Below are 13,408 nucleotides of genomic sequence, written 5' to 3'. Positions count from 1 at the left end.
AACAACATTCGAATGTTCAGCTGGGATTTCTTCCCCTGCTCCCCACCTGCAAGAGTGTGTTTTTCTTTGACATTTGAGCTCGCTTCCCCTGTCTCTGATGTTTTCCTCACTGCCCTTTTTGCCTCTTCACTGAAGCAAAAAGAACAGAGCCTCGGCTAATTACTCTCAGATCAAATAATACTGGTTATTGTAATTGGTCATTGTCCGAAAACACTGAGTTCTTCTTAGCCTGGAGGTTGCCTGGCACGGCTTAGTTAGCTAACTATTCCGGGAATGTCTCTATTATCTGTTTTACTTTGCAAAAGAAACTAGGGATTTGTTGAAAGCTGGTAATAAAAGTCTGCCCTGGTCCGAGCGAGTCTGCGTAGAGAGGGCCTGGGAAAGCATGACCTCCGTGAATCAAGCTCCCCCATCCCCTCCAATAGCCACTCAATGATGTTATTTGGTTTCTCTGTGTCAGAGAATAATAAACCCACTAGGTTTTCTTGCAGGCCAACACTCCCTCATTCTCAGGGCCTTGGGCATAGTTGAGGGGCACAAAACAATTTTAATGACTAATCTTAGTGCACGTAAAATGGTTCATAGAGAAAAACTAACAGACTCACAGGAGGCTGGCTCTCCCAGAGGTATCTTCCAGGGGCCTTCAGACTGAGGTGCTCGGTGGCCTGAGGTTCAGGGAAATGTCCCTCCAAATCCTGCTAAAAGATAGGCTTTCCGAGGTGGTGCTTACCTATTCCAGACTCGCTGAAGGCTTTGAGGTTTAGACAGCGGGAACCATTCTGAAAAGCACACATGGACACATTAAAAAACAAAACAACCCTAAAATTCTGTTTCCAACAATATTCAAATCCTAAATGTTCTTCTTGGCTTGGAGTAAGAGAGAATTCAGGTATCAGGTAAGCAAAGTAAATGATGTTTAAGGCCTCTTTCACTATGAATATTTGATGAGTCTGTGTAAGGTCACTATTGTGCATTGGATGGTTTCTCCCTTCCCCCAAATTCATATATTGGAGTCCTAACCCCTCAGGATTTGACCTTATATGGGAAGAGGGTGACTGCAGACATAATTAGTTAAGATGAGGTCATTAGGGTGGATCTTAATCCAATATGACTGATGTCCTCATAAAAAGGGGGACAGGGACAGTCATGGACAAGGGAAGATGATGTGAAGAGATGCCAGAAGCCAGCCATCTGCAGGATAGGCCTGGAACAGATCCTTCCCTCGGAGCCCTCAGAAGGAGCCAATTCTGCCAACACCTCAATCGCAGATCCAGCCTCCAGAAGAGTGAGACAGTAAATCTCTGTGGGTTTGTGGTATTTAGTTACGGTGGCCCTAGCAAACCAATATAGTCACTATGTTCAGTAAAAGTCAACGAACATTTATTTAGCATTTACTGTGTGCAGAGCACATACCAAGTGCTTGGAGAATACAAAACAAGTGAAAAGGAATTTCCCCACCCTCTCAGAGCTTATAATTCATTTGCCCCGTGAAAAATCATGTGACAGATGATGGGGCAAAGTCACACAAGTGGTAAAAAGTAACAGGGAAATTTCATATGTCACTTGTAGTAAAATTGGAAGTGAATCCTGACTAGAACGATCCAAAATGGATGACAATAAAATTTGTAATTATGTTTGGAGCACGCGTTATAACATTTACATGTGGTTACATGTGTTTCTACTATTCTTGGTATTGACACTAGCCCAAAAGAAAACCACCATAAAGGAAACAATTCTCATTCATTCAGGAAATACTAACTGAATGCTTCCTGGATCCCAGGGCCAGAAGAGGAGCGACAGGGGCATAAGCTGATGCTCCTCATCACATCCCTCTGTTTCCCACTCCAGTGAAAAGAGTGCAAGTCAACTCTCATGTAAACGGATGTTTTCGCCTTATTCTTTTCTTGGGCCTGAAGTGTAATTGTTTTGGTTTGAAAAGATCTCTTACTCCAGTTCTGACAGTAATCAAATACACCAAGACTGTTTACCCAACAAAGCATTTAATTGTATTTGGACAAAGACCAATTTGATAATGCTGACAAATTCATCTACATGTATGTACAGAACATGACCCAGGAGACTGCTCACCAGACTCTGATAGTGGTTACACAGGGCTTTCCCTTTCTTACTTCTACATTTCTTTTCTTAAATTTGTTTTTGTCAATAAAAACCACATATTATTTTGAAACTTCAAAAGTAATTTCAATTAAACATGGAATTACAGTGTTGTATGAAAGGAGAGAGGTTAGCGCCCCACTTGACAAGGATGGAAGGGGCCCTCTGGCCTAACTACACACATGCAGTTCCGGGTCCCGGCAGGGCCACCTACTTCATGGCCTCTGACCACTGTTTTCACGGTGGGGAAAAGGGCAGGACAACTGTAACTGAACAACAATAATTTTTTTTAAATGGAATTATAGTGGTAACAGTAGTAGAGTAGAAGGAGTGGTTAAAGAAAGTGATCAAAGCTGAGTTTTCAAGGTCAGATGCAATCAAAGGTGGACCCCTCTGCTGGCTTTTGATGGTCCCAGGGGGGGCACCAAGGGAAGCACTTGTAGGTAAAGGTCTGTGTGCAGATGACTGTGCGGTAAACTCAAGTAACCAGTGAAGAGAAGAATTGCTGGCATTTCAAATGTTTGATTTCCAAATCACTTTCTGCTGCTTGTTTCCAGTCCTTCCCTGACCAAACCAAATTAAAATAGTTCTTCGTTCAGTCACATCTCAATTTCCAGTGAACATAATGAGATCCATTTCAATCCTCTCCCATGTTCTGTTTTTCCCTACTTAGAGCCCTGTGTGTTGCTTGGCTGTCAGTATTTAACACTATTCCTAACTTTGGCGTTGTCCTTGTGGAACATGTGTTTGGAATAAATTGAATTAGGGTTTGAACACTGAACCTAGGGTTTGAAACTGCTGCTTCAGTTTCACTGAAACCTTAAGCAAGATACTTTAACCATAGCCAGCCTGTTTCCTTAACTCAAGTTGGAGGTCACATTCCCTTCAAAGGATGAAGTGATTCGCTGAATTCATCGATTCATTGAGATAATGAATATAAAGTGCCTTCCCCAGGGCACTAAACAGAGTAAATCCTGTTTGCTTCTCTTCTTCTTATTCTTCCTCTGAAAGGTGATGGGCAATATAAACCATGTGTGGTTAAGACCCTGGACCCAGGTTTCAAATCCACACTGTGCCACTTACCAGCTGTGTAGCCTTAGGGTGCTGCTTAGCCTCATTGGACCTCAGTCTTCCCTTCTGCAGAAGGGGGATAATTCTAGTCCCTACTGCGCAGGGTCACCATGAGAAATAGGATCATGAATATAATACAAGTAATTCCTGGTGCGTTGCCTCTGTTCTTTCTGTCTTTTCTCTTGTTCGATGTACCTACCACACTTTTCTCTCTCCTCTCAGGTATTTCTAAGTAACTCCAAAGTTTTCAAATCCATAAAATGGGAATAATTTTCCCACTTGTATGGGAGGATTAGAGAAGATTACACACTTTATGTGTAGTAGGGGGCCAATAAATGTTAGTCTTATTCATAGCTTTTTTTTTCTTCTTGTCTTTACTTCTCATTTGAGAGAGTTAGCGTGGTCTGACAGAGTGCTTCTCCAGCCAAGCTGTACATTAGCAGCCATTGCTCGAGAAAGTTTTTTGATTCGCCAGTCCTGGGGAGGACCCAGCATTAGTCCACTGTGGTGGTGTTATTATTGTCTTTAATGGTCTCCAGATGTTTCCAGTGCGGCGCAAAGTGAGTCAGAGGAGGCTGGTCTAGCAAGGAAGGCAGGGATGACCCCTCACCAGCGACTCCCACACACTTCTCAGTGATCTTGTTGGGAGAACTCAATTAATCAATGCATATAAAAATTGCAGAACATAGAGTCTGACTCATATGAGATATTTTTCAAGGATGGGAAAGAAGAAGCCCGATAAGAGAAAAATCAGTTTGCATAAATTCTACCAGTAAAGGATGACCTGTTAGGAGTTGCACCAGGACACAATGTAATAACATTGAACTTGAGGTTCCATGTGTTGCATAGACTGGGCCTGACTCTCTTCCCACATCTATTTTGTGGCTGCATTAGCTGAGATAGAGGGATTAGTGTGTCCAGAGTCATTCAGGTTGCGGTTATGAAGCCCAGCGCCTGTTCATGGCCGCCTGTCCCACTCCTATGCAGATAACCTGATGCTGATTGACCTTGTCTCTCTCCCATTGATTTTTCCGCCAGTAGTTAAGCTGCAAGCGATCAATGAGAGAATGATCCACAAACAAACACATTTTACACAGTCCAATTTCAAGAGGAGTCTGTTTCTCTGGCTTCAGTAGTCTCTAAAAATCATAAGTCTGTAGGCAGCTTATTTCCCTTCCCCTACCAAAGCTGACAGTAAATCTTGAGACCAGATTTTCCTCCTGCAGTTCTCTTTAAAAGAGTTCAATTTGGAGTTCAATTGGAATCTGAGGTAGGAAAAGCAAAATGACCTACAAAAAGAAACTTAAAAAGCTGAACACTTAAATTTCCCAACTAAATAGAGTAAAATTAAAATGATGGCAGAACTGTTGTTGCCACAGTCAAATAACGCATTTTTTCGTAAATATTTAAGAAAGCTCATTTCAAGAACAGTAACCTTGGTTAACAGAGATTTGTTGGTTGGTTGATAAAATATCACCAGGACCATTCTGAGTCTTACCTCAAGGTAAAACATTTTCTAGTTACTATAGTTTTGTCACAATCATCCTAAGGTTATCTTATAAGTGCTGTCTACTGAGCTACACCTCTGGAATTTCCCAAATACAATGCATTCTTCAGATACCGTATATTTAAATAGTTGATAATGTTGTTAGCCTTATTTCACTATCTCAAGCAGTAACTTTAAAACTGCACCACAAAAATCTGTAGCTCTTCTGTCTCCACCTGCCCCCCCCCAATACATACATTCACACCCTCCCAGCTGCTTGCTTCCCTCTTCCTTTGGTGCCTGGCCTGGAAGCTTCCTTAGTCTTTGGCTCAAAGAGTCTAAATTTGGCTCTTCTGATGCTTTGCATTAGCAGACTTTAGACTCCTGTTTGGGCGTCATCGGGATGCCAAAAGGCAATGTTCTCACTGAGAGTGTTCCTTGGCATTTGAGCCTGGCACTCCCACACACATTTGTGGTTTATCACTTTTCTAAACCTGCGTCAAAACTTTCTGTGGATTTGAAGAAAATATTTCATGCTCTGATGCCTACCCCTAAGGTAATGGTCTCGGGGAGGAAGGGGAAGCCAGGCCTTGCTTGCTGTGGGTGGAGGGGGTGACAAAGCCAGGAGTCTCTCCCCTTTGCCCAGGACCTTCCCATGTTTAATGCCTGTCCACACCCACAGATGGTGTTTGAGCTATAGCTTGGCCACTCGTTGTTGGTGGTATTTAATAATGCACCATTTGATGACACTTGCCATTTTGTAGGAGTCTCAACAAATGTTTAAGGCCCTCCACAGAGAGGCATTGTCCTCAGCACTGGGAATACACAGACATGTATGTATTGAACTTGAGCTTCCCTCAAAGAGCTTATGGCCATATGATTTGGGTGGTATATCGTCATCATCACCATCATCATCATCTGGTCTTCTGCAGCTGCTCTGGATGTTCCTTCTCAGCTTCCAGAGACCCCTTTCTCCTTTGCCTGATCCTTAGTACTGGTCCCCCAGGGTTCCAACACAGTCTTCTTTCTCTATACACTCTCCCTTGAGGAATTGAATTCATACCCAGGGCTTTAAATAACACTTTAAGCAGATGACTTCCACTTTTGTATTTCTAGATTGTATTCTTGTAATCATAGGCTTGTATTTCTAATTGTTTCCTAGGTATCTCCATTTGGTGGCCCCAGAAATAACCTAATCTCAAAATGTCCAAACCTTATACTCATTACCTTCTCCACAAACCTGTTTCTTCCCCCTTTTATTACCTGTGCCAGAGGAAGGCGCTGTCATTCTTTCACCCACTGCAGATGCATTTTCCCTTACAGCTTAAATCCAACCAGTGACAACTTTCCCTTCTTTATTGATTTGTCCCTTCCATTCTTTATCCATTGCCATGGCTCTAGTTGAGACTTCCTGCTTGTCTTCTAGAATGAGGCAAGGGTGTCCAACCTTTTGGCATCTCTGGGCCACATTGGAAGAAGAAGAGTTGTCATGGGCCACACATTAAATACACAAACATGAATGAAAACAGATGAGCAAGAAAAAAGGTTTTAGGTAAATTTATGATTTTGCGTTGGGCCACATTCATAGCTATCCTGGGCTGCATGCAGCTGGCACGCTGTGGGCTGGACACTCCTGAAGAGCATTGTCACAGTACTTCTGTCCAATTTAATTCTACTTATAATGTCCTAAACCATTCTTCTAGAATGGAAGTCCTGCCATATCACTTCCCTGCTAACAATCATTCAATTCCTCTCTTTGTTTACTAGTCAAGTCCAAATCCTTTGGATGATTATAGAGCACTTCCCTATCTGGTCCCCATCTACCCTTATAGGTTAATTTCCAGCAATGTCCTACCACAAAACAATTTACCTGCTTGGTATATTAGCAAATATACCTGCTTTCCTACTCCTCTCTATCAAGTTCCTTTGTCTAAAATGTTCTTTTACTCTTGTGCACCTGGAAAAAGCCCACTTAATCATCTTTGAGACCCAGCTCATACCTCTTTCTCTCAAACGATCCCTAGAATTCCCCAGGCAAACCAAGGGTGCCTTTTTCCTAGTGTTCCTAGGGATCCCCAGGGGGTATTAATACTTTCCACATGGTATTATTTATTGTTCCCCCTCCAGACTGTATGCCTTGAAGGCAAGTATCAATGTCTTATTTAGTCTTTAATCTCCCAGTCCCAACACCTAGCATTCAATAAATATTTGTTGAATGAATGGAAAATTGATGCTTGGGTAAAAAAGAACAGTGAAATAAATTTACTAAACCCTATTCTTAAAATGCAAAAGTATCTCAAGAAAGCCCACATGTGTGTCCTGCTCTGTGTCTTACAGAGGTCAATGACCCACAGCTCTGGCCATGGAGGTGGGGAAGGGGCCTCCAGTTTGAGTCACTTTTATGATATTTGGAATCTTAAGACTCCTTTTCTTGAACTAGGAAGAAACATAGGAGGGTTTTACTTGAAAACAACTTTTTAACTTGCTTTTACTCATTTGCAATTTTTCCTAATCTTAACTACTTAAAGATCATCTAGTCCTCCTCAATAAGACCTACTAATTGCCACCAAATAAATTAAAGATGAGGAAATGAAAAATAAATGTAGAAACTAGAAAAAACTATTAGTGAAGATCAAAGGGGGCTGTGTATCTAAATGGATTTCCTTGACTGATTTGGGGGAGGTTAATAAAGATGTTAATAGTAACCCCCCAGGAGCTTTTGGCAGCGCTCCAGGGTACAACAGTAATGAGCCCAGTCAGGGTTCATGGGTTCGGTGAACGCCAGTGGCTTCATTAGCTGGAGCAAGGAGTGGAGCTAGGGGTGGCTGCTGGAGTCACAAGTTAGAAACTCCACTCACAGTACATTCCAGAAACACATTGAAAAGCTCACAGATTCTAAAATCAAGTCTGGGTGGAAGGACATCATCATTCAGGATTGTTTGGTAAAGTGTTCTTAGCTGGTCACCAGTCTAAGTCATTGTTTAGTTACCAAATCATTATATCTGCCCTTTGATGGTTGGCAGGTCACATGGAGTACGGCCTTGGAGTCCCACGGGTCTGGATATTCTGGCTGGACACCTCCTCCCTAATCCTCAGCTCTCTCATCTATAAAGTTGGGGTGAGAACACAGGCCCCGAATGACACACCTGTTGTAAATCAAGGTAGAATAATACATGTAAAGTGTCTAACTCATCATTAATGCTCAATAACAGTAGTTACTATTACTCAGTAATAAGGTGAATAATAACTTACATGTGATTTCTTGGCAAAACAGGATTTTTAGGGTCCTAGAGTAAACAGCTGGGACTAGAACCCAGGTTCTCGGTCTTCTAGTCACTGATTACTTCATTTAACAGATAATTAGTGATTATTATGTGCCAGTTAGGGGGCATATATAAAATATTAAAAATACTGAAAGGGTTTGCTCTGTAGAAAACTTCAGCTCTCTCCCCACTATGCCATTTTTGTGGGGGGTGAAATCAGCCATCACAACACTAGTTCTGTCTGTGATTTGGTAGCCCTTACTGGATACCCATTACGTAGCACGTAGGGAACGGGAGTCCTCCCAGAGAAGAGGCCTGCAGCCGTAGAGTGGGCAGGCATCTCACCACAGTGCCCGGGTGGGGGAGAGGGGAGCAGAATGGAGCCTTCACTAGCAGGAACTGCTTTAACACTGACACTCACACTGACTTAGTTAAGACTGAAAACTGCAGGTCAGCTCTGAGGGTGTGTGAATTCAAGCAATGTTGAGGCCCAAGCAAATGAAAGCAAAACTCAGTTCTGGAGCTAGGAGGTATGCCTGGCATCTAGAAGGAAGCCAAGAATCTGAACCTTGGTGAGTCACTGAGCAGCTCAACGAACTTCCACCCCGAGTGAAAAACAGAATGACAACCAACTTCTGTTGAGCACCCACCAAAAGTCAGGCACCCTGTGTGGTGGCTCACGTTAACCAGACTTAGTATGGTGATCATTTCACAATAACACAAATCATTATGTTGCACGCCTGAAACAAATAGAATGTTATATGTCAAGTATATCTAAAAACAAAAGTTAGGTACCATGGCAGATGCAGGTTAATAATTTCACTTATTTCCCAGAACCGCACTACAACACGAGATACAGGCACATGGCATGGTTAACAAAAGGAAAACAAGTTCTGGCTGTGAATTGACCCATCACCAATGTAGAAAGTGCCTCTGTGGGGACCTGGCAGAAAGCCTCAGTTCTTGGTGTAAAATCATGGTACTCCCCGCCCCCCTCCCCGTCCCATGCCTCCTACATGGACCCTGGTAGGCAGAGGTAAGAATTAGCCATTATGAGCCCTGGCTGGTGTAGCTCAGTGGATTGAGTGCGGGCCTGCGAACCAAAAGATCAAGGTTCGATTCCCAGTCAGGGCACACGCCTTGGTTGCAGGCCAGTTCCTAGCAGGGGCCAGTTCCCAGCAGGGGACATACCAGAGGCAACCACACATTGATGTTTCTCCTCCTCTCTCCTTCTCTTCCCTTCTAAAGATAAATAAATAAAAATTAAAAAAAAAGAATTAGCAATTATGTATGTCCTGTGCTTTTCCAAGGACTGGATTGTTCCCATTTTTCAGATGAGGGAACTGGGAAATAAGTAATGCCCCCAGGGAGTACAAGGTAAAGCTTGGACTTGCTGGTCCTTCCAAGGGTTCATGCTTGTAAGTAAAGCCTCTCTTATCAGAGTCCTTCCCCTTAGTTCATCCCACTGAAAAACTCCCTTGGCTAGCAGCTCAGGTCACTGAGGGGCACTGATGCCAATCACAACAAAGACATGCGCAGAACCCTCTGAGTCCAAGGCATGGTAGCTCTTTACCATCCCAACAGGGACAAGGATCATTTTAGATTTTAATCATCATCTGTTCCACAGCAGTATCAGTTGAAGTGAAGCTCTTAGCTGTATTTCAGGTCAAAATAAAACATTCCTAGAGAAAGACTCCAATAAAATGCTGTCTGATGTCAGCATTCCTGTTAGAGTATTTCTGTCCCTGTTATTTCTTGCTTCCACCTGGTGGCCAACAGTTGAAAAAGCAGGCATACGGAAAAGGACTGGGCATGAGCAGGATCCATTTGTCTATGGTTCATAGTCCATGTGAGTCTGGGTCTCTGTAGGGTTTTTAATACTGCTTTCCTGCCTTTTGATTTCCACTAAGTTCCTCCAGTGGAAAATCTCACCATGTGCAGCGTTCCTTCCTGGGGCTGAAAGAACCAGGATAATCCCCGATGCTTCCCTGCAGCTGAGCTCTTGTCACAAATCAGGCATGATTTTCAGCAGATATTTCTTTAAAAGTTTGAAGGCCTCTGTGGACTCTATTCCCTTCTCAATGGGAACAAGCATCAAAGAGTCAGGAATAAGATGCTTTGCACGCACATCAGGAACTAATTGCCAATTTGGCAAATGCATTGACTAATGTCATGCACTGTTATTTCTAAATCCTCTCCTGTCCTTGACCCCAGTATCTAGATGTAAACTTGGAACCATTAGTGGAGAAGGATAAAGTCTTCTGGTGCCTCAAATGGAATTGAGAGGGATTTAAACTCAGCGCTTTTGAGTGTGGTGAAATGAACCCAGCAGTACATTAATGCTAGGATTTGAGCTCACACAGCATGAGTGCTTTCAAAAACCATGTTTAAGGAAGCAAACAGAGCCACGACAGACCCTTTGAGTGGAGCAAAAGAAGTTGGATGAGACAATCAATGACACATTAAAAACCACAACTGGGCCGCAATCGTGTGGGCAGAAAAAAAAAGTTCTTCTTTATCACAGGATCTTTGCATCTAATGAGATGGTGACTGGACAACCTCCAGAGGAGTAAGCCCTATGTTTACTTTAGCTGAGAAATGTCTAAATATTTAGTTGAGTCTTTTAAAAGCCTTACATGATTCTGTAGCAAACCCGTCTCTAGGGTATGATCTTATTAGCTCTAGATTGCCATCGGAAAATCTATTTAGAGGAAATTTGGAAAAGAAAAGCCAGAAGAGATTGCCATTGAATGCACAAATATCAACCTACTCTTTTCTCTCAGTATTAGCTATTTTTAAGGCCCTTCAAATACTGAGTTTAGAACGAACACCTTACCATTTAATACCTTATCTTAATTGACTCGAAAATTGTTCTCTACTTTTTATATATGCTTTACTCCTGTTGATTCCATTTGGCACCAAAGTGCTGGAAGCTCAAAAGGGAAGGGACTCCTGAGTGCATTTTCTTGGGGGGCAAGGGAAAACCTAAGAGGCAAGGGAAATTTGTAAAAATGTGTATGGGGGTCCAACTTTTAAATTCACGCTACTGTCTTGTATCAGCAGATTTTAGCCAGGACCGGTATCTAGTTTGCTCTAAGCTTCTGGGATCCTCTGGCCTCACAGATAGGGAGCTTTCACCCTTTCAGACTTTCTGGATAGAATCCCCTCTAGCATGCTGTCCTTTATTATTGCTTCCTGTGGACTCGTATTAAGGATCACCAAAACTGCTCCCCTCCCCCACTGCAGGAGGCCCGCACAGCCCCAGCTCCCCGCCAGTTTGATTAATGTGTCTTGGCTAATTGTGTGAAAGATGGCAGTCCTTTAGCAAGTGTGACCAGCTTATTGTTCAGCCAATCACAGGCACCTCAGTTAGCATGTGAAAAGGGGGTGTGTTGCCAGGGGAGGGTGAGTGTACTGGCGGCTGAGTCAAAGGAGGAGCATTTTGGGGGGTCACAGAGCAACACCCACTTCTTTGAGGGGATGTTACTATGCTCTACTAAACCTGTAAACCTCTTACTCAAAGGACTTTTTTTTTCCTCCTCCCTCTTTTTTCGAGATCTTTTTTTCCCATGGTGCAAGCAGGCAAGACGCTGGCTACTCTGCAGATGGAGTTCACGTTCCAGGGTTTTTAATATTTCACTTTTATATTTCTGTTAGAGAATGATCCTGCTGAGAGTCTGGGAACCTGTGCTCGTCAGAACCCCCTCACTGACGCTTGGATATATTGCTCTGAAAGCTATCCCAGGAGAAAATATTTTTTTTTAAAAAAGGAAAGAAAGAAAGCAAGCAAAAAAGCCTACTTTTCAAAGCCTACTTCTTAATCTGCCCACATCAAAATAAGACAACTGGCCCTTTGAAGTGGAGGACACAGGCTTTCCAGCCAGCTTGCTTAAAATTGGGGGGCAAGGGGGGTGCTGAAGAGATGGAAGGAAGGAAGGAAGGAAGGAAGGAAGGAAGGAAGGAAGGAAAGAAAGAAAGAAAGAAAGAAAGAAAGAAAGAAAGAAAGAAAGAAAGAAAGAAAGAAAGAAAGAAAGAAAGAAAGAAAGAAAGAAAGAAAAGAAAAGAGAGAGAGAAAGACCAGTCTCTAAAATTATATACTTCTCTTACATTGCCCAGGTTTAATTAGACACACCAGTCAGTATTGATGTCTAAAACACCCTCAGCCCTGCTCACCAGATGAATCTGTCCAGCAGGGTCGGGTTTTGTTTTGTTTTAACCTATACAAAGAAGAGACTGTGTTATCTTCCTAGACATAGCCCAGACGAGGCCTGGGAATGGCAGAGTGGGCACAGATGGACCCTGGATGATTCTCCCAAGTCCTAAGCTCTTTGGCTCCCTCAAAATTGCTGTACCAGCTGAATTCAAAGTTTAGGGTTCTTACTACCACTTAGAAAGAAAAGAATGGAAATCTCATCCAGAGTGGCATTCATAGTTCTGCTCTGTGACATTTTTCTGACTCTCATCCCCTCTTCTGTTCCCTCAATCACTGGAGTTCAAGGGTAGCAGCAGCAGCTCGGGGGCTGGGGGGAGGGGGAGGAGGAAGGTGGCTCAAAGAGACTTCTTGATTCACACAGGGGATGTTCCTGGAACACAGAGGTGGATGGACCTTTAAAAACATGGTCCTTATGATTGAGTTACCAATAGCACTGGCCCCAGGCCCAAGATAAGCTGGACTTATCCTAAAGAAAAGGTAGTAGGTGCTTAAAATTTTTTGACTCATTTGAATTAAATTGAATGCTTACTAGGAAAACAATGCAAAGTACAAACCCTATTGATGGTGTACCTGGAGAATTTCTCTTTATAAATAAAAATTTTCACATTACTTTGATGACAGCACAATGAAAAAATGTAGCATATTTCTTGCTGTTTTATTGGAACCCAGTTACCTTATTTAGTACAGAATCTGACAGGGGACCATTTTGGCCAAGTTTCTATCATTATTGTCCTCATCAAGGTATTCTGTACTAAGAAACTGTTTATTGCCTGGACCAACCCGAGACCCAAATGTTTTAAGTTTGGGGGATCAACATATGTTCACCATGGCAGTTTTGTGTTAAGAGTATCCAAATTGTTTTCTACAACCCATCTGTGACCCTAAATGATATGACATGCTTGCATCCACATTAGAACACTGAGGGCTCCCACTCTCATGTGGAGAAGAGAGTATAGGCAGGGTAAGGAGAGGTGTAGGTATGGTGGGAGAAGATGAAAGCCAGACTCTCCTAGAAACCATGGCAACAGGAGACAGGACCTATTGCGGACTGGATCAAGGTCTCCACAAGAAGCCTGTTCTTTTTTCTATCTCAGACCAAAGGGAAGCCCTGTGGCCAGATAGCAGCATTTTTCTCAGGTACTATACTAGCAAAATTCAGAAATGGCAAACTATTTGTAAATGACCCTAAAGCCATTTGCCAATGCATATGATCATTCACAAAAACTGAAATGACTTTATAGTTTGTCTTTAGCTTGCTAA

At 42.7% G+C, this 13,408-nt stretch overlaps 1 protein-coding gene and 1 non-coding gene across 2 annotated transcripts in view; one reads left to right on the top strand and one right to left on the bottom strand.

Annotated features, from left to right (window-relative positions):
- The window catches only part of CDK15 (cyclin dependent kinase 15), a 78,956-nt gene that overhangs the window by 19,086 nt on the left and 46,462 nt on the right, over positions 1 to 13,408 (bottom strand). The window contains exon 11 of the mRNA XM_037153464.2: positions 731 to 779. Within this exon, the coding sequence (XP_037009359.2) occupies positions 731 to 779 (49 nt within the window). The remainder of the gene's footprint in view (positions 1 to 730; positions 780 to 13,408) is intronic.
- LOC119055287 (U6atac minor spliceosomal RNA) lies at positions 2,224 to 2,355 on the top strand. The gene has a single exon (XR_005083672.2). It is a non-coding gene; the product is annotated as a U6atac minor spliceosomal RNA (small nuclear RNA).

Source organism: Artibeus jamaicensis, unplaced genomic scaffold, assembly GCF_021234435.1.
Source record: "Artibeus jamaicensis isolate MK-2021 breed Jamaican fruit bat unplaced genomic scaffold, CSHL_Jam_final contig_391, whole genome shotgun sequence".
In the NCBI taxonomy this organism is placed as follows: domain Eukaryota; kingdom Metazoa; phylum Chordata; class Mammalia; order Chiroptera; family Phyllostomidae; genus Artibeus; species Artibeus jamaicensis.
The sequence above is the reverse complement of the archived record's forward strand: the minus strand, read 5'-3'. Positions and strand labels throughout refer to the sequence as shown.